The sequence below is a fragment of the Mizuhopecten yessoensis genome, unplaced genomic scaffold (genome assembly GCF_002113885.1).
Source record: "Mizuhopecten yessoensis strain PY_sf001 unplaced genomic scaffold, ASM211388v2 scaffold716223, whole genome shotgun sequence".
NCBI lineage: Eukaryota > Metazoa > Mollusca > Bivalvia > Pectinida > Pectinidae > Mizuhopecten > Mizuhopecten yessoensis.
In genome coordinates this window covers 126,718-154,648 of record NW_018480009.1, presented here as the reverse complement: position 1 = coordinate 154,648, position 27,931 = coordinate 126,718, and the positions used below count along the sequence as shown (strand labels likewise).

At 37.6% G+C, this 27,931-nt stretch overlaps 1 protein-coding gene across 2 annotated transcripts in view; it reads left to right on the top strand.

Annotated features, from left to right (window-relative positions):
- Positions 1 to 19,022, top strand: part of LOC110442181 (metalloprotease TIKI2-like) — a 94,159-nt gene extending 75,137 nt beyond the window's left edge. Inside the window, exons 4-9 of one of the 2 annotated variants that reach the window (XR_002461990.1) lie at positions 8,902 to 8,992; positions 9,594 to 9,713; positions 11,040 to 11,138; positions 11,602 to 17,801; positions 17,857 to 18,328; positions 18,439 to 19,022. Coding sequence is in view for 1 of the 2 variants with exons in the window: in XM_021485666.1 (XP_021341341.1) it covers positions 8,902 to 8,992; positions 9,594 to 9,713; positions 11,040 to 11,138; positions 11,602 to 11,788 (497 nt within the window). In the remaining variant the exon portion in view is untranslated. Of the gene's footprint in view, positions 1 to 8,901; positions 8,993 to 9,593; positions 9,714 to 11,039; positions 11,139 to 11,601; positions 17,837 to 17,856; positions 18,329 to 18,438 lie in introns of those variants that run through there. The other variant, XM_021485666.1, reaches the window with a different exon arrangement.
- Positions 19,023 to 27,931: the final 8,909 nt, after the last annotated feature.

Sequence of the window (27,931 nt, the reverse complement as noted above, 5' to 3'; positions counted from 1 at the left end):
TGCTGTGTACGTAAACCTTCACTGCTTTCTCAGGTAAGCCAAGCCTTGAATATTAATACAGGGAATACTTGTACAAAGTCATATACTTCATAAGGTTTTGGCCCAGACTAGGACAGTGAAACGGTATGAATCGGCCATCAATGGCAAAAGAATGTTTTCACATTCTCATACAAATAAGGAGTTGTGTGCTCTAGAAGTAGGTGTAAAACTATAGGTAGCTTACATGATATGAAATTATAATTATAGTATCATGAAGCCTGTACTATTTTAGTTGTGTGAAGTAACTAGAAATTGCTTGCAAGGATTTGTACGTTTAGGAGTTCTACTAGCCCGATTCTTTGCTTACCAAGGGTTCCGAGATCTGAAACCCTCTGGTAAAAGAGGACTAGCCAGGGCTATAGTGTATAAGTAAATAATTATACACCATGTAATGATAAGATTATGGGTTTTGTGTGACTGGAGGTAGGTTATACTACAGCTATGGTTTTTGTGTGACTGGAGGTAGGTTATACTACAGCTATGGGTTTTGTGTGACTGGAGGTAGGTTATACTACAGACAATCACTGCTAGTACATTACTATGTTAACCAGACCAATACATGACATCGAGAACTCCAGCCCTTTGATCCACATATAGTGGATGTGGTCTGGAGGGGTGAAACTTAACCTATCACCAGTATGGAGGTGTGCTATCACAAAGATCATCAAGTATTTAACACTTCCACCCCCTCCCTTCACAAATGTGTCTGCTGTCCTCTTTCAGCATACAATATATGAGATCCCATATACCTCTACGTGTATGTCCCTTCCTTCTTCTCTCACTGTGGGAGCCTCTCCCTCTCCCCTTCTATACATCCCTTCTAGTTTCCCCTTTCCCTCTTTTATCTGTGTCTCCTCTGTACCAACCCTGTATCACCTGTGTGCCTTTAAAAGACAATTAATGACCCCAATCAATGACTACATACATATTCTCCTGTTGATATTGTCCTGTTTCCAGCACCTGGCCACACAGGATATTTCCTCCCCGTCCCCACCCATTTAAAGAAAAAAATTGAAACACTCCAGAAAAATTAAGAATGATACAGAATGCAGACAGGATAGCTTAGATAGAAAGGAAAGAAAAAAAATCATAGATTTATGTCAATATCTTTATCTAAAATGAAATTTCTGTCAGAAAAAGCTACATAAATTTGAGGTAATTATGTGTCAAAGTACCGTATGAAATAAAATGTGTGTTTTGAGGGAAAAAATATGATGTGTATCTGCTTCGTAATAACATGAATGGAGAATATTCTCTGCCCATCCCTGCTGCTGAGAACTTGTTTATAACTGTGGTTATAAGGGAGTTTTCGTCTCTACATACTTTGTTTTTAGGTCACTTTTGACTTTGATCATGGTGGTCTATTTCTAACAGATTTGTGGAAGGACTGATATGTTACATTATAAATGATTGACTTAAAAATATCACCTTATTCCAAGATAGCAAAACCATTTACTTAATGGCCTTCTCAGTTTAGTTTTAAGTAGAAAAATAAATGAAGATAGTTTGGTAGGATTACGAAGACATTAGAAGTTGGGAAATGTTAAAATTTACTGTGTTAATTAATGCTGACCTTGACTGACCTTTAAGTTAGCATTTGTTTTTAAGCAACGTGTAATGACATACAGTATATTTTTTCAGAAAAATTAACTTGAAACTTTTTTTGGATTTCACTTTTGATGGATAAATCTGTTTGAACAGGAATTTTCATCATGAAACATGTGGGAGTTTTCAGCTACAACTGACAGCCATCCTAATGAGTTTTTACCATTATTTACATACAATAATTAACTCCTTAAAGCTGAACCAGTTTGTATTACATACCAATTATACTGACAGATTCTTCTTATCTCATCAATGTCATTTCTCAAACTGTTTAATTGAAGAAATTTGTTAACTGTATCGTATTTTACCAAATAAACACCCCTTTTCCAGTGCCACTACCAAAAACCAGAACTATATGAATCAGAAACTATTTTACCTGTATATGACAATTTTACCTGATGACAATTTTACCTGTTTAAGACAATAGCTTAAATAAATCTTTTCTGTAAAGAAACTCATACCTTTTGGAACTTTTATGAAGCATTTTTGACCATTAAATAAAAATGGAAAAAAATAAAGATACCAACAATAGTGTTCTGAGATTGAAAATCATAGAATGTAAAATGGGAAACTCTGATCACAGTACTGTCGCTCCAGCAAACTGAGCTACACATTTACACGACCAGGGGTAGTACCCTGGCCCTGCTAAAACTTGGTTGTATTCAAGATTAAGTTAAGGGAGGTAATTCCTGTATGTATAAAAAGCTACAGTGGAACTCTCTAGTGTTTTGCTTGTGACTTAAGGCTACATGTATTCCGTCTTTGCGTATTGCAGAGTCATCTTCTCTTGGGAGCAGGTATTGATTGTTACGTCACTTGTTTGTGAGAAGAAGGTCATAAAATTTTGAGAAAATGACATAATTTTCTCACACAGACCAATGACGTAACAATCAATACCTGCTCCCAAGAGAAGATAACTCTGAAATACGCAAAGACGGAATAGGCTATGTCACTAAATTTCCTTTCCAAAAGAGTTTCACACTTAGAAAAAAAAAAAAAAAATGGGGAAATTAAAATTATTACAGAATCTTCCATATTCCTCAGATAGCGTGTCACATATCAGGTAAAATACATGTACCCGGCCAACTAAAATGATAGACAAATTTTGCTCTAGGTGTCTGATGAGATACTTCAGATGAGTGGACAATTATACACCACTTGTGAGCAGTAAGGATATACTAGCTTAGATATGAAACTAGACATGTAATCTAGTTTTTAGATGGGGAAATAAATGAGAAAAAATATGGTAGTTTTCAGGGGAAAGGTAATTAGGAAAAACCTGCTAGTTTTCATGGCTGTTACCAGAGGGGAGGTAATTGGAGAAAATATAGCAGCTATCAGAGGGGAGGTCATTTGGGAAAGTATGGTAGGCTGAGCTTCCTTACTCCAATCACATACTCCCAAGTATGAGTTATTGCCTACAAATACAGACAGACAGCTGATCATTAGAGGCTAAGGGAGGTGATTACTGGCCAGGAGAATGGGACTGGTCAGGGACACAGGTGGTCCTAAGGGGGATATATGTCAGGGACTTTAGGTTAGAAAGGGTGAAACTGACCAGGGGACAGGAGGTTTTGAGGGGTAATACATGTACTATAGTCAGGGACAAAAGGGGTTGGGAAACTGAACAGTGACCATGGATAAAAGAAAAGGGGTTGGGANGGGGGGGGATACTGACCAGACCAATTATCATACTGCCTCCTGTTACATTCCCAGTGTAATGATCTGGAGTGAGGAAACTCTACCAGAAGGACCTATACTAACTGAATAGATTCTCCACATACTGGAGAATTTGTCTAGGATAGCTGAGGTGTGCAATTGTGACATAGGTGAAATTCTAAGGCCTAGGCAAATGTTGAAGTATTGCTAACTACCGGGCATTTTCTGCATTATTTTGAATTAGGGAGAAATTGGAGGGATTCGGTTCTTAGGTGCAGTTTAGCACTGTGTTAAGTTAGGAAGGCTTTTCAAGGTCTTAGGAGGATCATATCTCTGTCATAGATGGATGGGCTTTGTGTGTGCTGGTATTTCATGTATATATACAACAGGGTTGTATAAGTTACTGTTAGGGAGATGACGAGAGTTAGGCGGTAAGATACTGCAGGGATTGAACTGTAATTGAGAAAACACAACAATGCATCCATCATTTTGACTTACTTTTAAATTTCAAGGCAACTTACTGAAGCATATGTCTTGTGTGATACGACTGTTCTGGTGTTATATGTTATTGAGATGGTAGATATGTTTAGTATGGGAGGGGGCATTGATATAATGGTATACGGTTTGGGTTGAGAGTGGGAGGGGGCATTGATATTATGTTATATGGTTTGGGTTGAGAGTGGGAGGGGATATTGATATAATGGTATATGGTTTGGGTTGAGAGTGGGAGGGGGCATTGATATAATGGTATACGGTTTGGGGTGAGAGTGGGGGGAGGGAGGAGGGTAGTGACCATCACTTTGTATATGGGTATGGTAAAAGTGTGGCAATCTGTAACAATCTCAACTGCAGCTAGGGGATATTGGTCTTTGGATTTGGGAGATTGAGTTCAGTACAGGATAATAGAGGAAGAGGTGTATGGTTGATAAGGGAGCAGGACCTGGCTAGGACAGGTAAAGGGGGAGAGGTCATGGTTGATACAGTAGAGTAAGAAAAAAACAAGGGTGATTGGAGGTGAAGGAACCTGTAATTGATAGATTTGGTGGGGGTCTGGAGAGGGGAGAATTTGGATCAGACATTGATAAAGTGGGGTAGGAGAAATAAGGGTTTGGAGAGGGTAGGGAGTGGATTAGAAACTGGCATGGTGGAGAAGGGAGGAGGACCTGATAGGGCAGACAAGGGGAGGGCATTGTAGGTAGATAAGGTGGGGAAGGTGGAGCAAGGTCCAGGGGATGGCATTGTAGGTAGATAAGGTGGGTAAGGTGGAGCAAGGTTCAGGGGAGGGGAGGGTATTGTAGGTAAATAAGGTGGGGAAGGTGGAGCAAGGTTCATGGGAGGGCATTGTAGGTAGATAAGGTGGAGCAAGGTCCAGGGGAAGGCATTGTAGGTAGATAAGGTGGGTAAGGTGGAGCAAGGTTCAGGGGAGGGGGGGGCATTGTAGGTAGATAAGGTGGGGGAGGCGGAGCAAGGTCCAGGGGAGGGCTTTGTAGGTAGATAAGGTGGGGAAGGGGGAGCAAGGTTCAGGGGGGGGCATTGTAGGTAGATAAGGTGGGGGAGGTGGAGCAAGGTCCAGGGGAGGGAATTGTAGGTAGATAAGGTGGGGAAGGGGGAGCAAGGTCCAGGGGAGGGGAGGGCAGTGTAGGTAGATAAGGTGGGGAAGGTGGATCAAGGTCCAGGGGAGGGGAGGTTATTGTAGGTAGATAAGGTGGGGAAGGCGGAGCAAGGTCCAGGGGAGGGCTTTGTAGGTAGATAAGGTGGGGAAGGGGGAGCAAGGTTCAGGGGAGGGGAGGGTATTGTAGGTAAATAAGGTGGGGAAGGTGGAGCAAGGTCCAGGGGAGGGAATTGTAGGTAGATAAGGTGGGGAAGCTGGAGCAAGGTCCAGGCGAGGGTATTGTAGGTAGATAAGGTGGGGAAGGGGGAGCAAGGTCCAGGGGAGGGCATTGTAGGTAGGTAAGGTGGGGAAGGTGGAGCAAGGTCCAGGGGCGGGCATTGTAGGTAGATAAGGGGGGGAAGATAGAGCAAGGTCCAAGGGAGGGCATTGTAGGTAGATAAGGTGGGGAAGGTGGAGCAAGGTTCAGGGGAGGGCATTGTAGGTAGATAAGGTGGGGAAGATAGAGCAAGGTCCAAGGGAGGGCATTGTAGGTAGATAAGGTGGGGAAGGTGGAGCTAGGTCCAGGGGAGGGGAGGAAGGGATCAGAAGTTTGCATGATAGGGTTGGACAGGAAAAGCAGGAATTTAGGGGAGGGGGTGTAGATGGGAGGTTACTTAGACCTACTTAGATTGAAAATTAAGAGCTGATAGCTTTTGCAATCGGTGTATAGATCTGTGTAGATCGTGAGGTGCTAGTTGCCAATTTAATACAGTACTGAGTAAACAGTTTCCAGAACATTAAATGCCGAAGCCATACCCAACATTGGCCATAGTCTGGCTTGTGTGATTGCAACAGGGTGGTTGAATAAACACCCACTACTCCACCGGTTTCTGTTTTAGAGATTTTGGCACAGATCACAACAAAGCACTTGCCTGTGCTGGCCAGGTACAAGATGACTCGAGATGAAAATAACATTAGTTTACACCAATTTCATGTCACTTCTATTTCTTTCATCTCAAGAGGTTCAGGTAGTTCCAACAAGTACAAATACTCAGTCTTCAGCATTGCACTGACTTAGAGAGAATATATACCACACACTTTCTACAAAGTAGCATATAGGTGTTGTAGTCTTTACAGGTAGTAGTGTATAGGCTGGTCGTTTACTGGAGAACATACCTGTTATACTGTCTGTTTCCGATATATTTTTCTTTTCCAGCAGTCTGCAAAATAACCTCTTTTTCCCCCCCAATCTTTAAGGCCAGAAAAAAAATAAGCAAAGACATTTTGGTGCATATCAGGTCACAGAAATATGTTCAAAATTTCACCAAAAAACAACACTAAAAAAAAAGTACAAACTTTTACTAATGAAAAAACTTAACCACAACAAATTTTGTCCCTTCACATTTTTCATTCAAACTTACAATTATTTTGATAAATTTTCAACAAAATTCATTGTAAGGGTCCCAACATTTGATTGTACATGGCTCCAAGGGGGAGATAATCATGTCAAGTGGGCAAATCCTGTGTCATCTTTTTATTTCATTTTCTTACAAGCTATCTGATTATTTGGAAATTCCATGGCAAAGTTGAAAGAAATATTTTTCATTTACACACTAAATATTTACAATAAAAAATGTGCAGCTCTTTAAAATATTGGATGAATTACGATTAGAAATTCTTGGCCTACAAACATGAGTGATCGAATACTGAAAAAGTACATATTTAATAGAGGTATGACTTGAAGCACCTGCCGATGGCATCTCTGCTAAGTAGACCTTGATCATCATTCTGATTTTAATCTGATTCTGTCGTAGTATCTCTCCTACAAATGAGAACACACCTGTTGAACTTAATGCTATATTATATCACTCGTAGGCTTGTAACAAACTTGAGACTAATAAATCTAGGACCAAAACAATGTTTTAGTAAATCGCTGAAGTTAAGGAGATTGTTGCTGGACACCTTACAGAGGTGTATTTTATTGGAGAATCTCAAGTTTTACTTGTTTACAAGTCTATATCATCTAGCATATCAATTACTCTGCTGTTCTACTTCTGTGAAACATAGGTGTTTCTCTCGTAAAACAGACACATAACTTACAAGCAAGGGAAATTAAATTCTCATTTTAGAATTGGCTATAGATTGAAGACTTAAAAATTCAATAACCGTATAATGTGGTATCTGACAGACGTTGCCCAGAACAAGCCATTGTGTATTTGATGTAGGGCCGCTGTAGGCTGTATCGGTAGTCAGAATGTTGTTTTTGTACCTGTGTTGCGTTAGATTTGATTTACCTATGGGGTGTATTTGTCATAATTTGATGCTGGAATGCAGGTTTGTCTTTGATCTTACAGGTATCAACAGGTAGATATAATAGTCTGTAGCTGTAAGCATGCTTCACTCTGCTTCTGTCGGGAAGTTGTCGACAGCTTATACATTTTATGGTTAACAGTCAGTCATATTATTCAATTCTAGTCTGAGCTCTGGAGACAGAATCTTTTTAGACATTCAAATTACAGTAAAACTGTAGACATTGTTATGTTAACTTTTACACAGATTCTACTTATAGTTCCTGTTGTCTGAAAGATGACATCTTTTACAGAATTGACATCTTATCATCAGTCAATATTTGGCGACAGTATATTGGCAATTTTAGCTCACCTGGCCCAAAGGTCCTGTGAGTAATTTTGTGTCACGGCACAGCGTCCTCCATCAAATCTGTTTAGAAAGGTTTTAGGGATTTCAAGTTTTAGACTAGAGCATTGTTGCTGGGGCATCCTCATGAAAGGGAATCAAATTGTGTAACTTGTGTAGTAACCTACAAATATATCAACCCAACATTAAGGGGAGGCTACTGTGCGCAACTCTCTATAGTGTTTTGTAGCAGTATAAATGCCTTCATTATGGGTAGTTTGTGATTTCAGTTAAATTTGACATACAGGATTCTGTAGTCGAAAGAAATAAATGGTGTTAGTCCTGAGGGGCACAACCATATATAAATATAAGATACATACATGACTGAGGGGCTGGTCAATATAAAGACTCTTATTACTAAAGTTTTGATGGAAAAGTTAAAAGAAAAATTAAATTTACGATAAAAACACACCCTATACATTACAAGTATTGCTTGTGAAATTTATGCTTGTTGTAAGTGATATATGTTATGGCAGATCTCATTGTCTATGTAATATGAACCAAATTTGTATAACAATTAATTAATCTAGAACGTTTACAGTTACAAGATACGGATACAAAATAACTTACAGCTGTTTTATTATTTATGCACAAGTCCACAAATACATAAATATAGTCAAGAAAATGTTTCACCTTGTTTCATGATGAGTTTATGATAATAAGCATCCTTAGCATATGAATTAAAAATTGCTGAATAAATTTTAAAAAATGTGATTATAAGGCAATTTAATTGATATTTAATTTATTTCAAACTTAATTTGGTTCAATCTTCCCTCTGAATGAGTAATTATGTGAACCAAGGCCATGCTATTTCTCTGCATGGATATAGGATGAGTTCCCCTTCAATACAGTAGAGTAGTATTTACCTGTGCCCTGACTTGTGCAGTAGGTGACACAGATAAATAACTATGTTACCAGTTAGTAGTTGAAATCAACCACAACAGTAATTAAAATTACAGGGGACAGTCGTGTAACTCGAAATTCTTGCTTTATAGCAGTCACCCAAACTATATGCAAAATTACAAAAAATGTTGAATCTGAAGCTTGTTCAAGCTTAAAGTAACCAAACTAGGCACAATGTATTTGAATCGGATTCTCATTTATGGTATCTATTGAAAAGTTCATAACTTTCCTGGAAAATATAACCGTAATGATTTATACACTTTCACTAGTGGAAACATTGCTGAAAATCTATTGTTACATATTCTAAACTCAAATATGATTATTTTTTTCCAATATATTCATACTGTATGTGTGATTGTGAATTTATTTTGTACCTGGCATTAAGCCTTTGTAACCTTTGTATGTTGTAGGTCATTTCCTAGGTAACAATACCATCCTTGACCGCCTGTGGGAGGAGGGGTACAGGGTGGAGCATACGCCCGCAGACAGCATCATTCCAAAGTAAGACATCCAGATATCCCATACCCCAGTAACTAGACAAAAGAAATAGCATTATTGGTATCTTGGGAAGGTGGAATCTCTCGCACTAAAATCAGGTTTTGTGCCTCACTATATACAGAGTTATGGCCCTTTGTTTATTTTTAATACCAAAGTTTGTCCACGGCATAACTTCCATTTTATTTCACCTACGTTGACCAAATTTGCTATAGTTTTAATGTATCTTGGGAAGTAGGAGTGCCATATTCTTAATTCGGGTCTCATGCCGCACTATATAAAGAGATATGGCCCTTTGTTGATTTTTTTATACCAAAGTTTGTCTATTGGCTAATAAGGGGAGACATATGTTTGTTCACAAAAACAAAATTCTAGTTAAATTTAAATTAGCATTTTTTACTGTTAAAGATATTCAGAATAACCTCAGTGTTTTCCTTACATTTCTATTATAACTTATGTGTACAAATCTGTCATTAAGTGGTTTGTTACTGCATGAATAGAGGCTATCAATGTCACAATTAAATGGCACAAACCCTTTGGTTCAGGGGAGTTAACTGGTGTTACAAAAATTACAATTGCAACTTTTTTCTCTTCTTTATTTTTTCAGGCATAAAAATTCTAATAAGCATCATGGAAAAAATAGGAAGAAGGGGAAGAACACATCCTTTCCAAATTATGATAGTTTTAGTGATTTCTGGTTCCAATTGGAGTCGGACACAGATTACAGGTAAGCAGTAACATTATAATCACTGTAAATGGAACCATAGAAAAAAGCTCAATAGAATTCAACTGACTTCCAACGAAATACAAATATACACTTGAATACCACTGGAATTTAAGTGAATTTAAATTTCTGTTTGTGTGCCATTAACAAATAAATTCTGGACGACACTGGACCTCCAATTCCAATTCTGAAGGTCACTGAACTTCCAGAGGCTAAACTATATATATATATAGGGCAGCTCCAACAATATAGATCAACATGTTCTTTGGGAGAACTATTAATGATCCTTTCAGAAATATTATTTTATGCATGTTTAAAAACAGAGACAGAGGGGTGACTTAAGTTAATATTCTTGTCCTTTACCTTTCTGTAAATAGACAGAGGGGTGACTTAGGTTACTATTCTTGTCCTTTACCTTTCTGTAAATAGGACGTCCGTGGCATTATCTACTAAGACCTTTTTTTGTTGAATTCTGTTGTAATTGTGACATCACACTATTGCTGTGGTACAGTGAATGTCAGCTGCCAAATCCTCCATCAAGAAAACAGAGTAATGTTAATTTGTTTTCCTGTATATTTTATTTGTGGGTATCTGAATTTTCAAATGTGAGAAAATTATTGAAATATTGATGGTATTTATCCATGGCTTTAGCATTTGCGGACGTTTTGAAATAGAGAATGAATCTCCTAGCCGGTTAACATGGCAATTAATCTGCCATGAAGATATATGGATGTATGGTATTCCATCCAGTTGGCAATGTAAATATCTTACTCTGAGTTGACTTGCAGGGAAGTTTAGAAATTTTATAGAATGACTAGATTTATGATAAATAATTTTGCTGAGGGTTATTTTTACTTGAACCCTTTCATTAACATAATTCTAGATAAATGTCTTTTGAAGTATTAATGATAAATTCCCATCCAGATGTCATATTATTGTTAAAACTATATATCAGCACGCTCTCAAGTTGACCAAGATCTACAAAACTACCTAAAACAAATTTCATTCAAATCAAAGCGGACACAAACACTAAATCTATATCCTGGGGTCAAATGATGGAACAGTTGCTGTAGGGGATGTAAATTAGATTTAACAGGTGTATATAGATAATATCAAAGCTCTTACAAGTTATTCTGAATTAGAAGGATGGAATAAATTAATCAAAAATGCTACAGACACGATTTATGCACTTTCTCCCTCATTTAAAATGTGGAATGAAGGACATCTCACTGGAGGTTTCTTTGGTTGACAAATATTTTTACGTTCAACATATACGGTATGTAACAAGAAGATACACGAGTACAATAAAACATGACTTCTTTTTTTCAGTGATTGGTTGAAGAAAAGAGATAAACACAGAAAGAAAATCTATAATCGGTATAAAGAGAAACCTTTCAACGACCTCTGGGTAAAGATGGATGCTGAAACGTGCGTATGATTATCTAATAACTACCCTGTTATCGTCATAATGCTTCATCAATGCTTTGTAAAAAATATCCTTTTATTTCCTTGACCAAGTGTAAAGCTCTTTGGCCTTAATCTATTTCAAACTTCAAGATAGCGCCACTGGCTTGTGATTGGTTGAGGAAATTTTCTTTTCCCTATCCACTGTTCTGATTTCAACTTAAGTTTTCTTCAAATTATCTTTTCATCACCTGGCCAAAATGTTACTGTTTTGACCAATCAAAATTCAAGAAACATGTAACTGCATTGGCATACCAAAGACATTTTTACCTGCGTCACCAGGCAGATTTTAATTAAAGCTGATATATAAGTAATTCTATTGTTGCCATTACCTTCCCCTTTACATATTACTTCTGAACTTTTTAAACAATGTTATTGAGCCTTGATTAAAAGAATATGTATTATAGAAGATTGTTGTATATTTCAGGTCTGACTTGATGAACCAGTTAGCGGAGAGATACATGTCTTCAAAGGGGGTCACCCAGGAACAAAATGTCAGTGAGGATAACCATGGTTACTCCCATAGTAACAGACTATCACCATGGCAACCCTCATGGTTGTGGACTTTAGTGCTAGTGCTGAATGTGATACAGTATATGGGTCATTCCTGTTAGGTCTTTCAAGATGGCCACCATTGGCAGCCGGTCAGTGACAGAGTGGATGAGAGCTAGGGCAGATGGTCATGGAAGTTTGATTGCCTGAGTGATCAGACTGTGTTATCATTTTCGGGAGTTTGGCATGTAACTGGTGGCCCTGGACATTGACTCGAAAGATTATGGAGTACCAAGTGATTTCAAAAGATAACATAATTAGATTAACAAACTTGAATTGTTTATAAAATGACAGTGAGAAGTTTATTCATTGCCCTTGAGAAATTCATATAATGACCTTGAGAAGTTTGAAAACAAATGGAAGGTTAACCGAATGACCCTGAGAAGTTTATATATAATAACCCTGAGGGGGTCAACATGATGACCTTGATAGGTTGAAGGTCACTCTTAATAATTGTGTTACCAGGGCTCAATTGTTCAGAGTTTTGTGAGATTAATGACTCACAAATTAATTAATTTAATTATTTTTTAAATCTTGCTTAGACTTTGGCCAGTCGGGTCAACATCAACCTTTGTCTGATGCTGAAAAGTTTGTGTACTTTACCGGTCAGCATTATATCTTTTTTGCATATATCAAGAATAGGTTGTGTTCATTATATAAGATGGACACCTTGTTTTATGACTTTGTCAAACTTATTGGAGCGCGTCGGTGATTCTGTCATCAACGTTCCTATGTGTTTGCGTACAAACAAAGCCAAAGGGGCATCATGATATTTCTTACAATTATTCTCACAATTATCCTATTTCATCAGCATAGTGTTATTACTGTGTTACATAGTCATCCAACCAGCACAATTCTGTGATACAATACGTATTTGATGGATGTTCATTTTGTATGGTAATTATGTAACTTTTGTTTTGTTTTTTGTAAAAAATTGTACATAATAATATATATCTACATAGCATTATGTTTAATTCCTATTGGATAATCTCAAATTATATAAAGGTACATACATGTCAGAATGGAAATAATGGAGGCTAGGAATTGACCTTGACCTTTGACACATTGTATGATTTTTGAGGTCACTGAAGGTTGAGTAGATCAATAATTACTGGATTTTTACTTTGGAATGCCATATAACTCTTCATGTCATATAGATTTTCAAACTCAACGGGTCTTAGTCACTGTATTCCACTTCTTATGTAACACTTTTCGGTAATTAATCAATGAATATACATGTACTTAATGAATATTCAACAGATTTTACTTACCATCAAGAATACAATATGAATTCTTTTGAATATTCATTTTTTGTATTAATTCGATTCAAAAAATTTAATACCAAATATTCAACAGAATCTTACTTAATGAATATTCAGCAGATTTTATCTGCCCTGTAATGAATATAGTATGGATTATGTTGAAAACTTATTAAGTAAGATTCTGTTGAATGTTTGTTAAGGAAGAAATGGTTGAATATTCATTAATTTCCATTGTATATTATTAAGTTATTGTAAAAAAAAATGTTCCAATGAAGGTAGATTTGTGTTTTCACAAAATTTTCTAAAAGTTAAGTTATAATTAAGCCTTTTATTATCATTAGATATATATATCATCACCCAAATTTTATATTCACTGTTGAATGTGGCAAAATTTCCTCTGTACCATCTCTATACATTAGGTGGTCTGTAGATATATATATATATATGTCTGTGGCTTACACAATGGATATAAATCAGGCTTCAACAACAAAATTCAATCAAAGTCCTCAGTGTATCATATGTGGCAGATTTTTCAGTCATGATTTGTTTTTAATTCTTTATTTTGTAGCTGGCTCCCTGTTAGACGTTTAGTGAATTTCCATATTCATATGTACCAGTCTATACCTTTTCTCTAACACTGTTTTTGTTCCATGTATTGGATGATAAATGGTGGCCATCCATGTCCTGAATACTCTCACCTTGCTCATACATATACTCATGATACAGGGTCGTAACTATGGGTAAAATATATTAGGGAGACATTTTTACGAAGGTAGCACTTCTTATTATTCTTGACCCTGTTTGATATTGTTTTTGATATTGTTAATTACGGTGAATATTACCAATGACTGCCACAGTGTTCCTCAGACTGATGGCGTTTTATAAAACGTCGGAATTATTACACATGCAAATTTGGTATCCTCTCAGACTACGATCAACGTTATTGTCATTTTCGTATTCTGGTTCCATTGTCATGTCCATGGTTTGAATTTTAATGATGGACTGAAAATAATCAATATCTATAACAAGAATTCCACTATAATTTTGCCATCTGATGTTATAGCATATTATTGTGATCAGGACTAAATGCTTCTCATTACTTCAGCCACTTAGAAATCACACTTAGAGACAAAATACGTTGGATCAGCGTTTCATTGCATTCAGGCAGATGGAGGAATGTTTAAGTAGACGATCAGAAGAAAAAAGTGAAACTCTTTGTCTCCAGTGACAGTGACATCATTAAATAGTAACATAATTAAGACAGACATGTTCCTTTTATGTTGGAGAAAGTGTCTGTTCCAATTAAAATGGTCAGACCCTACTAGAGCCAGAATTGTGAGTCAGGAGAGAGATATGGGAATTTTTGACAGCAGCTGATATGATTAGCGTTCATTTCATGGAAAACAGACTTACAAAATATTTGATGGATAGCAAACCCAGGCTCATCACACACAGAATCCACACAGGATCCACTCTGATTCTGATAGGTCACTGATCCTACAAAAGATTGTGTCTCACATGCAGTTCTATTTTCATCTTTCACATTTTTGCACTTTCTATTGTTAAGTACTAAATCAGCAGAGGTTTACTCCAAACTAGAAATCTGAGATCATTTTATGGAATTTTAAGAGGACAAGATGTTGCTTAGAAAATATTAGATTGGGACAATTAAGCTTGTTTAACATTAGAAATATATGATCATGGATTAATGAGTTGCTGTTGTTTAATTTTCGAAGGTAAATATAGATTTGTAGACACAGTTCTGATTTATGTCTGCAATGAAAAAAGCTTGCACATCCTGCTAAAGTAGACGTTTAAAAAGGGGGAGTCACTGGGACATTTCTGTTTGAATTTGAAAAAATGTATTTCACAAGTGGGCACTTAATTTGTCATCATTTTAATACTCAATATTTGTTTAGCTTAACTCATTCACCCCTGAATACACATTTGAACTCATCCAATACAAAGGTTAGAATAGTTCATTATGAAATTTCAGGGGTGAATGAGTTAAGAGTGATGGAATCACTGGGAATTTTCTATAAGTTTCTGTTTTAGAAAACAATTGACAGTTGACAGATTAAGGGCACTTTTTTGTCAATTGTATACTCACCATATCTATACCTCTATATCTGAGATCAAAGATTTTGTTCGCTATATTTAAAACTGAAAGTTATACAGTTGACGTTGTGTTTATAGTGCAATATTGTGCAAGGGGATGGTTGAGAGACTCTGTGAGGCACCGTGTTTGTGAGAATGTTACTGTCACCTTTTGAGAGGATCAGTATGAATATGTATGGTTGTATTTGTAATCCAAATAACTTCAATCCATTTTAAAAAAGCCAGTACAATAATAATGTAAATAGGGTATGTCATGTATGAAAGCGATTCAACAGACTTCAAATTAAAATATCATTTAAAATATCACACACTAGCTTCTTTGAGTGATAAGTTTCAGAAACCACCTGAAAAAAACTTCAACATATGAATGGTGCATATTCTGGTTTATTTTCAAAATGTTATAATAAAATGCTTGTTACACAGCCACCATTTAGACAGGGTTGGCAATTAATGAGGTGGGCATATTATGTGTGATTAGGAAAGAGCAAAAGGGGTTTAGTGGTATATGAAAGGGGATGTACTGATGTGGTTATATAATGAGTACACTTTTAAACCTTCAAACTTCTGTGACCAGACTGTGGGTGGCAACTACATAGGGAAGGGGAGACAACCTGTTATGCCTCGGTGTCATAAGTGATCACATATGGGGGAAGGGGGATAAATCGTTTTACTAATATTTGAGAAATTATTTTGCCAACAAACTCATTAATTATTCATCTGTACCATTTCCTTCATACTGTAAGGTACTGAAAAGTAACTAACTTAATCATGCTGCCACCGTTAACCAGCAGCATTTTGATGTTATAGAATAGGGGTTCAATACAAGATGCAAGAATATTTATTTATTTTCGCATATTTAAAACAATAAAACAATTGGTGATATATCAAGGGAGAAACATAGAGAAACCATTAGGGATAAAATGAAAACAGAACCTTGAAATATGCTCTCAGTAAGCGTGGTGGCAAACAATATGTGTGGCATTATATTGAGGTTTTACTGTCTGTAGTTAAGTACGATTTTGTCACAGTATGGTAGCTAATAAAAGTCTGGCCCTGAACACTGACCCACCTGAGCAATAGCAATCAAAACTACTGTAGCATTATCGTACTGATGATGTGTGTGTATAACTTACATATATTGTTATCTTTGGTAATGTATTGTTTTGTTGGTGCAGTTAAAGAATTTTTCTAAAGAACAATGATTCTGTAAACTCGTGTGTGTATGTTAAAACAAAACTCATATTGTATCACTGTAGCTGGTACAGATATGTCTACTCAACATTGTACGTCTAACATACTATCTCTATATCCTCCTATACCCTTTCTGGGGCTTGTTTACAACCTATCGGCCTGATTAATGACTTAGAAAAGTCACCACAGTGGGTTTTTTTCTCTCTTTCTGTTTTATTTGCCATTTATTTTCGTTTAGAAACAAAATCAAAATGCGTATTTTTTGTGTAGAATTTCTAATACATTTGTAAACTTTTCACTGTCACAAAGTGAGGTATAGTATAATGGTAATAACATTACATTTTAGAATTCTGATATACTTATCTGTTCAATTGCTAAATTGAAAAACAAGATGCTAATGTGTAAGATACTGAACAATGTTGACTTAATGTTTAAACATTAAAAACAAAGCCAATGAAAAAGAAGATGACTTGCATTAGTATTGAAGCAGGAAAATAAGTCGTTAGAAACCGAGAAAAATATTAAATCTTGATAGGCAAAGATGGGAGATCATTGAGAATCTAATACACGTCAAAGAGAAGAGGAATTATTTTAAGAGTCCGGAGTGGAAATTATACGTGGCAAAGATAGGAACACTTCTTTAGGAGTCTGGGTATGACTTAATACATGAATGTGTCATTAGAGAGTCTAGGTTAAGACGAAATATATAAGTCTAAGTAGGTATAAATACACGTCACTGGTAAAACTAAGAGAACTAATTGGAGAGTCTAGGTAGGTATAAATACACGTCACAGGTAAGACTAAGAGAACTAATTGATAGTATAAGTAGGTATAAATACACGTCACAGATAAGACTAAGAGAACTAATCGGAGAGTCTAGGTAGGACTAAATACACGTCACAGGTAAGACTAAGAGAACTAATTGATAGTATAAGTAGGTATAAATACACGTCACAGGTAAGACTAAGAGAACTAATTGATAGTATAAGTAGGTATAAATACACGTCACAGATAAGACTAAGAGAACTAATCGGAGAGTCTAGGTAGGACTAAATACACGTCACAGGTAAGACTAAGAGAACTAATTGATAGTATAAGTAGGTATAAATACACGTCACAGGTAAGACTAAGAGAACTAATTGATAGTATAAGTAGGTATAAATACACGTCACAGATAAGACTAAGAGAACTAATCGGAGAGTCTAGGTAGGACTAAATACACGTCACAGGTAAGACTAAGAGAACTAATCGGAGAGTCTAGGTAGGTATAAATACACGTCACAGGTAAGACTAAGAGAATTAATTGATAGTCTAGGTACGTATAAATACACGTCAAAGACAAGCCTAAGAGAACTAATTGGAGAGTCTAGGTACGTATGAATACACGTCACAGATAAGACTTAAGAGAACTAATTGGAGAGTCTAGGTACATATAAATACACGTCAAAGATAAGACTAAGAGAACTAATTGGAGAGTCTAGGTACATATAAATACACGTCACAGGTAAGACTAAGAGAACTAATCGGAGAGTCTAGGTAGGGCTAAATACACGTCACAGGTAAGACTAAGAGAACTAATTGGAGAGTCCAGGTAGGACTAAATACACATCACAGATAAGACTAAGAGAACTAATTGGAGAGTCTAGGTAGGGCTAAATACACGTCACAGGTAAGACTAAGAGAACTAATTGGAGGGTCTAGGTACGTATAAATACACGTCACAGATAAGACTAACAGAACTAATTGGAGAGTCCAGGTAGGGCTAAATACACGTCACAGATAAGACTAAGAGAACTAATTGGAGAGTCTAGGTAGGGCTAAATACACCTCACAGGTAAGACTAAGAGAACTAATTGGAGAGTCTAGGTACGTATAAATACACGTCACAGATAAGACTAACAGAACTAATTGGAGAGTCTAGGTAGGACTAAATACACGTCACAGGTAAGACTAAGAGAACTAGTTGGAGAGTCTAGGTAGGTATAAATACACGTCACAGATAAGACTAAGAGAACTAATTGGAGAGTCTAGGTAGGGCTATATACACGTCACAGGTAAGACTAAGAGAACTAATTGGAGAGTCTAGGTAGGACTAAATACACGTCACAGATAAGACTAAGAGAATTAATTGGAGTGTCTAGGTAGGTATAAATACACGTCACAGATAAGACTAAGAGAACTAATTGGAGAGTCTAAGTAGGTATATATACACGTCACAGATAAGACTAAGAGAACTAGTTGGAGAGTCCAGGTAGGACTAAATACATGTCATAGATAAGACTAAGAGAACTAATTGGAGTGTCTAGGTAGGTATAAATACACATCACAGGTAAGATAACTAATTGGAGAGTCCAGGTAGGACTAAATACATGTCACAGATAAGACTAAGAGAACTAATTGGAGTGTCTAGGTAGGACTACTTCCGCTTTATTTATCTACCTCAGTATAATGTTGTAACATTGGGTCCTGTAGCCCTGGAGAACTTTGGGCTGTAGGTTTGAGGAGATACAAAATAAAACGACCTTAAATAATCACCAACTCGTTTGTTGTTTTTATCATTAAAGAACAATCAGCAATCCATCAGTAGCATGTTTCAGTTACAAATAAAGGTGATAATGTATGAGACTCTGATCTGTAGTTTTTATAATATCACAAATCAGCGATCACCAATCTCGTGACATGTCTTTCATACTGTGAATGTACATATTTTGGCGGAAGTATTACTTTAGCGTTTTTAGAGCTCTAGATATTGTTATGAGTTATGAGAATGCTAATTCATGTTTCTGTATTGTCATCCTTTGCAGAAATTGGGTTGCGCCAAATCATCAATGAGCTTATCTGTTAAAAGTTTAAATTTAAGTGTGCTAAGTAAAATATGATGCACACGGTATACCATAAATAAAATTCAAAATCAAATTTTCTTTTTTTTCGATGGTAAAATGTGACCAGGTGAAAGTCTAGTTACAACATTTCAGAGAGATGACATTTTAAAGAGAATCTTGAGCGGCTCCCATCTTTTGCGGACATCGTCTTCCTACAAATATGACCGTAGCTGTATGGGGATGCAAAACTGTAAAAAAAAAATCTTTTCATAATACAGCAGCACCTTTGGTACTTGGAGAAACCCTCCGAAGTTTACTGAATAGATGCGTCATGTTGACCAAAAATGTGTTGTCATGGATTTCTGCCGGGCAAGTTTCAACATATAATAAAATATTGGTGGTCACAATATCCTCCAGGAAAACCATGGCTGATATTCTATGTTGTCAGGACTCCCTAACACACAGGTCCTTTTGCGTTTTTGTGAATGTCTATGATATCTAAGATGGTTTTGTTTGTTTGAAGCGACGAAGTTCAAGTTAACTAAAAACTTTTGACAGATTGTCAGGTTTCAGCTAAAGTCATATGAAAACATTGTCCACAGATGACAGCATCTCTTAAAAGCATCAGCTCACTGGAATGAGATGGCATACCCTGTCCTGGACACTCCACCCTCACTGGAATGAGATGACATACCCTGCCCTGGACACTTCACCCTCACTGGAATGAAATGACATGCCCTGCCCTGGACACTCCACCCTCATTGGAATGAAATGACATACCTTGCCCTGGACACTCCACCCTCACTGGAATGAAATTACATGCCCGGCCCTGGACACTCCACCCTCACTGGAATGAAATTACATGCCCGGCCCTGGACACTCCACCCTCACTGGAATGAAATTACATGCCCGGCCCTGGACACTCCACCCTCACTGGAATGAAATTACATGCCCGGCCCTGGACACTCCACCCTCACTGGAATGAAATTACATGGCCGTCCCTGGACACTCCACCCTCACTGGAATGAAATGACATACCCTGCCCTGGACACTCCACCCTCATTGGAATGAAATGACATACCCTGCCCTGGACACTCCACCCTCACTGGAATGAAATTACATGCCCGTCCCTGGACACTCCACCCTCACTGGAATGAAATGACATGCCATGCCCTGGACACTCCACCCTCACTGGAATGAGATGACATGCCTTGCCCTGGACACTCCACCATCACTGGAATGAGATGACATGCCTTGCCCTGGATACTCTACCCTCACTGGAATGAGATGACATGCCTTGCCCTGGACACTCCACCATCACTGGAATGAGATGACATAACCTGCCCTGGAGACTCCACCCTCACTGGAATGAAATTACATGCCCGGCCCTGGACACTCCACCCTAACTGGAATGAAATGACATACCCTGCCCTGGAAACTCCACCCTCACTGGAATCAGATGACATACCCTGCCCTGGAAACTCCAACCTCACCGGAATGAGATGGCATACCCTGCCGTGGATACTCTACCCTCGTTGGAATGAGATGACATGCCTTGCTCTGGACACTCCGCCCTCACTGGAATGAAATTACATGCCCTTCCCTGGACACTCCACCCTCACTTGAATGAGATGTCATACCCTGCCCTGGACACTCCTCCCTCACTGGAATGAGATGGCGTACCCTGCCCTGGACACTCCCCCCTCACTGGAATGAAATTGCATACCCTGCCCTGGACACTCCTCCCTCACTGGAATGAGATGGCATACCCTGCCCTGGATACTCTACCCTCGTTGGAATGAGATGACATGCCTTGCTCTGGACACTCCGTCCTCACTGGAACGAGATGACATACCCTGCCCTGGACACTCCACCCTCACTTGAATGAGATGGCATACCCTGCCCTGGATACTCTACCCTCACTGGAATGAAATTACATGCCCGTCCCTGGACACTCCACCCTCACTGGAATGAAATGACATGCCCTGCCCTGGACACTCCACCATCACTGGAATGAGATGACATACCCTGCCCTGGACACTCCACCCTCACTGGAATGAAATGACATACCCTGCCCTGGAAACTCCACCCTCACTGGAATGAGATGACATGCCCTGCCCTAGACACTCCACCCTCACTGGAATGAGATGACATGCCCTGCCCTGGACACTCCACCCTCACTGGAATGAAATGACATACCCTGCCCTGGACACTCCACCCTCACTGGAATGAAATGACATACCCTGCCCTGGACACTACACCCACACTGGAATGAAATGGCATGCCCTGCCCTGGACACTCCACCATCACTGGAATGAGATGAACCCTGCCCTGGACACTCCACCCTCACTGGAATGAGATGACATGCCCTGCCCTGGAAACTCCACCCTCACTGGAATGAAATGACATACCCTGCCCTGGACACTCCTCCCTCACTGGAATGAGATGACATACCCTGCCCTGGACACTCCACCCTGTCCCAATATTCTGACATATGGGCCCTTTTCGTTTAAATGGACAAACCGGTCGGACCACTGTTGTTCGTTTATTAAATACGGTCGGACCTAGTAATCTGATGCTGCTTTCAGGCGAGCCTTGAAACATTAACATGTGTTGGTCTGCCAGGATTTATACCTTAAATTGTTACATTTATAAACGGTCAAACCGGTTGTTCCGCATAAACGAACAGGCCCCAGGTAGATACATGGCACGGTGCCAAAACAAATATAAATCAAGCCCAAAAGGGTGGGTTTCTCGAACAAAGATGACACAAAAACAGATTGTTACCAGAAGGAAGGAAAAAACAGATTCCGCTAAAATAACAGGAATAATGAAGTACATTGTACTGGGCTCTTTTTAAATGGAAAAAAGGTTAAAAATGATTTCGTTGTATAATGTTTACATATTAAAACATTTAAGATGTTAAAGTAATAACACTAAAGGTGATGAAAACCGAAGAGAAAAACAGATGTACATAACTATAATTTAGAGGCTACATGGTGAAAAATGTTCTCAGACTCGTGTTTCAATTCTTTGCTCGACCACGGAATTAGATTTAAGTCCGTGCTCGCACTAATTTCCTTTTTACTCGCTGAAATTATGCGACACTGTTAAATAGCATGTTCTATATATGTAAAAACAAAACATTCGAGTTTAAAATTCTTCTTTCAGATCATTCAAAAATCTGCAATTTGAATAACCTATCCCCGGAATGTTGTCTCGAGCTTGAGCTGTAAAAGTTCCACTAGTGTCTTTAATCAAGAAAGATAACTCTTACAATGTTACACTGATACAAAAACAGACCTTAGCGGAATCGTTACGAGCATGAATCCTGTCGGCTCAAAAAATTCCTGACTGTATTTCATTGGTCAACAACATATACCTGTCCAGCAAATAAGGTCTTTTAATGTAATCCAAAAGTATTATTTAACATTGCAAAATTTACAATTTACAAACTCAAGTTAACTACAACCTTTCAATAGTTCTTCTGGGCCTTTTGGGTAAATAGTTATTTTGGTTCTGTCAAGGGTTTGGTTGTGTCCTCGCTACAGCTAAGTCCATGGGAAGACGGGTGCCTAGGAACACCGAATAGAAAGATTAGGTAAGTAAGAGAGAACAAGAGGCCCATGAGCCTTAACGGTCACCTGATATATTTATACAGAGAGTTGATTTTGTTTTTAACATGAACAGAAATATTATTCAAAAGGACAAAAAACAATAAAACCACCTTATTCAATATCTAGCATACAGATTTCAAACTAAAAAGTATTTGAAACTAGCACCTCTGATTCTAAACAAGGAAAATGAAGAAATTTTTGCTCACTGCCTCCTTTGGGCCCCACCCTACAGCCCTTGGGGGTAGGGCTGGCTCAAAATTTTCAAAGTATCAAACTGTCAACTCAAGGTTATAATTCCAATCAAGTTATTAACATGTAATATTCAAAGTATCATTTGCCATTATAAACCATAATAAATGTTGCCCCTCCTTCCCCAGGGGATAAACGTGAGACCCTAGGGTCATAAACCTTAAGACCCTTCCATCTATGAAGAGTGTTTGATTCTACCATATCTGGGTCTTGAGAAGAAGATTTTTGAAATTTCAGTAAATTCGACCCTTTTTGGCCCCACCCATCAGCCCCTGGGGGTCAGTCAGGGCTCATATGTGCTTATTATCAAACTGCTACCTAATACTGATAATGCTAACCCAAATTGAATTACTTCCAATGGAAATTAAACAAATGTTGGTCCAAAATGTGATTTCCCTATATAAACTATAGTAAAGTTTACCCCCTCCCCAGGGGGAAACGTGAGACCCCAGGGTCAAGAAATTCACAATTTCGGTAAAGCACCTTAAGACCCTTCCATCTATGAAGAGTATTTGATTCTACCATATCTGGGTCTTGAGAAGAAGATTTTTGAAATTTCAGTCAATTCAACCCTTTTTGGCCCCACCCATCAGCCCCTGGGGGTCAGTCAGGGCTGATATGTGCATACCATCAAACTGCTACCTGATACTGATAATGCTAACCCAAATTGCATTACTTCCGATGGAAATTAAACAAATGTTGGTCCAATATGTGATTTCCCTATATAAACTATAGTAAAGTTTACCCCCTCCCAAGGGGGAAACGTGAGACCCCAGGGTCCAGAAATTCAAAATTTTGATAAAGCACCGTAGGACCCTTCCATCTATGAAGAGTATTTGATTCTACCATATCTGGGTCTTGAGAAGAAGATTTTTGAAATTTTAGTCAATTTGACCCTTTTTGGCCCCGCCCCTCAGGCCCCTGGGGGCTTGGGACTAAACCGGTCACTATTTTTGTTGACCTTTGTCTATGGAAGGTTCCTGCAAAATTTCATTGAAATTGGTTCAGGGGTTTTGGAGAAGAAGTCGAAAGTGTAAATTGTTTACGGACGCACGACGGACGAGCGACGACGGACGACGCCGGACAAAAGGCGATCGCAATAGGTCACTTGAGACTTTGTCTCAGGTGACCTAAAAAAATCGAAGGTCCTCAATGGTGCAGTTAAAAGGTCATCAGATCAGTTCTGGTTTCTACAATGTCCTCTAAGTAAAAGATACAGGGACAATACCCGATTCTGTAGGGGCACATAAGTCGCGTCATCCGTACATGTAGTGGAATGCAGAAAGGCTATATTCTCGCCGAACCAAGGTGAAGTGTCTTTTGTTTTTGTTTAACAACACAAAGCGCTCCAGAATAAGAATCAAAAGAACACAATCCATGTTGATTACGGAAACACAATCCATGTTGATTACGGGAACACAATCCATGTTGATTACGGGAACACAAATGCGTTTGGTATCATTGCACGGCATCATTCGATTGCTACCTTTACATATCGGAGAACATTTCTTACTCAATAATCGGTTTTCTAAGTATCAGGTTTTTCTGGATAGACGCTTCCTGTTGGCCAATTATTATATGACGTTGCCAGTGTTTTTTCTGGACAGACGCTTCCTGTTGGCCAATTATTATATGACGTCGTCAGTGTTTTCTATCTACACAGTCGTCACAATTTCAATTTATAATTATTACAATGTTTTCCACGACTAAGATCGCTGATTATCTACCTACTTTTCATCGACTTGACAGGAAATGGGGTGAGAAGTGACAAATGTAAAGCAGGAAGCAATCATCCTTACAGAGTACGGCTGGGTTTCATCTTCCTTTTCTCTTTTTTTATACCCCAAAGGTTCCCCTTGTGTTTTCATTTGTTAATGTCTTTTGAGTTCACTCTGTGCAGGTTCGGGAAAGAATAGAGAAGCTGTTACCCTCTGCTGCATAAGAGGCGACTGATGTACAACATGCAGAATCGGGGTTCCTTCTGTGTATTATGTATGCTAAGGGGAAATTAAAGAACCCAACATTTGTTATGTAGCCTAACAGCAACACATGGGATGTAGTTTTTCTTTTACGCGGTATATCTTTCGATGGTGTCCTGCTAGACGGCCTTCTCCAAACGATGACGTTTCGAGGACGTCAAACCTTTACCAAAACAACATATTTATATATACGCACCGATTTTGCGCCATGTGTCATATATCTGTGGCATATTTTACAATTCCACTCCGGCTTTCATTGTTATAACTCCGAAGACCAAACACGTTTCGATTTTTATATTTTATTTGTAGAAGTGAAAGGATAAAATATATATCAATACATAACGTTTCTTTAAAAAGGTTTGTTTACAGTTCAAATCATATAACCTTAATTCAAAAGCGTTTACATGTAAAAGTGCCAAAATTTAAGTTTTTCAAAGGATGATAAAGAAGTAGATCACTCACTGAGTAATATTACCATTTCGATGTGTTTTTATGTCCACGGTTAATCCGATCACGTTGGGACCGACAATACTACATGTAGTACAGTAAATAAGTGTAACGTCGCATATCACGGTTGACTTTTAAGGTCTGTATATCCACAAATAAACTGGTTGTAAAGGTAAACCAGGAAAAAACGATCCACCAATATTGTTTGGCATACAGTAAGTCATCAACATTGGTAAAGCTGCATCTCGCTCTAGTACAAAATATATAATATTACAAAAGTGTCTTCATAATGGTTAACAATGGTGCGCATCACAACAATACAATTATTGGTTATTCCGTGTATAATACAACCAACTATGCACTTTGATTCAAACCGATACAGGAACAATACATGTGAATTCATATTCAACAAGAAATCAACCGAACAGCACGCGTTGTATGTCACAGCTAGTGTACTTCGTAGAATAAAACGTTCACACTGAACGTAACAATTACAAAAGAAGACTACATTACAAAGAAACCATAACTAAAAAAACTCGACTGACAATGTAATATATGCAGGATGATTCATATGATATTGTATCGTAATAAATAAGTGATCTGGTATGTAAAGGTTTGACGAGATCGATTGTTATACATCTTGCAATCACATGCTCATCGGTATAAATTGGTATTTATAAGATTTTTCACTTTCTACCGGAGAAAGAAAATATATAGCACTTGCTGTTTCCAAACGAAGAACAGATTTACTGTAAACCTAAAGACATATTATAGTCCATAATGGTCCCAGACAGATGTCAACGGTTATATTACTCTCATTTATCATAGCTAAAAATACAAAGTAAGGAAACATTAATTGAAAAAATAGGTTAATGATGCAGAAGGGCAATAACAACCAAATATTTAATTCACCATATGGCCATTTACATCAAATGGTCCTAGGGTGAAAATATGAAAATTCGTGTTAAAAGTGTCCCGAAACAGTGTAGAAAACAGTAAAATTGAAAGACGACAATACAACCCTTTATTACGTCACAAATGTTTGGCTACAGCAGACAGTCAATTATAATAATACAATTGTTACATAGTATTGACGTTTGAAACAAATGCAGATGTTGCTGTTAGGGTCGGACATACTTGTGCGTGTTCATTTCCTGTTATAAGGGTTTTGGTTTCTAGCAACACCTAAGGCGATCATGTATAGGTGATTGACAACAAACCTTGACACGGTAGCTTTACACCTTAATCTGTCAAATCATTTTGACAAAGGGTTTAACAGAGGTTTTCATGGAGTCAATACCGAAATGGAACAGGAGGTAAGCGAACAAATAAAGAAAACATAGTAGTGCCAAGTGTTACAATAGCACCTGCAGACCAGGGTTGATCTTTTCTCAATCCCAAAAGAGACGATACAAAATCTGCCCGAGTTCCTGTTGAATTCCCTCTTGTGATAATATAAAGCAGATTGATTCTGGCTCTTACATGTACATATATGGTGCAAACAGTATACCTGAGATTGGAACAAGAAAAAAAGCAATAACCAATGGTTTTCAAAAAGAAATGTAAAGTTTTCGTTTTTTCCCTCTTGGTTCTTTCCTATGTGTAGAGATCGCTAAGCTCTGGCCTGACTAAACAAGCAGAGAAAATTTCCACACCTGAGGAGGAAACGAAGAGAACGAAAACAAATTAGAAATAAACATCTCATTTTAAACTGACAGTTCATTATTTTATGAAAGTTGACGTCATGTACTAGTTTCAATGCCATCTTAAATAAATTACATGGTTAAACATAAATGTATGAAATAAAACTATGAGTCATAAACCATTTAAAAAATCATTTTTCATTGAGTTTGAATGAAGAATCAACAACATAGTTGTAATTGTGTCTTTTGAAAACTGGAAGAGATTTCAATACGATAATCATGGTATTATTCTATTATGGCATTCTGTAATTCTAGAGAGGTTTAAATACATAAATATGTTCTATCAATGGTGTTTCAGCTTAATGCTAAATTCTAATATTATTTGAATCAGTGATTCTATATAATTTCTGAAAAAAATAAGTATGTATGTCACAGGATTCAAAATTATCACAATCAGATGATGTATTCAAAAATATTCGTAGTTGTAAAATTATGTTTAAAAAAGTTGAATTTAACAATTTGCCATAAATGAAATTTAGCAAATGGATCTTAACACAACAGGATCACGATTTATGCATTGAGACGGGGAGGTAAGCCAGTCATGCATTAACTGTGTACCTGGGTTTAATCAGGTATCACAAGTGTGTACCGTCTGCAAAGTAAACATTGTGTACGTAAATCGTGTTTGCATCGTATTGGACAAAGTCTGACATTTATAAATATTGTAATCGTGACATCCGACCAACCGCCGTAAGGTAGGAGTGTGTAAATAAGTAATCCGAACCTACAAGTCCATTGGTTAAGATATGTTAAGCCTAATGATATTTTAAGTAAAACATTAAAATATATGTATTGTTTCAAACCCTTTTGCAGTAGA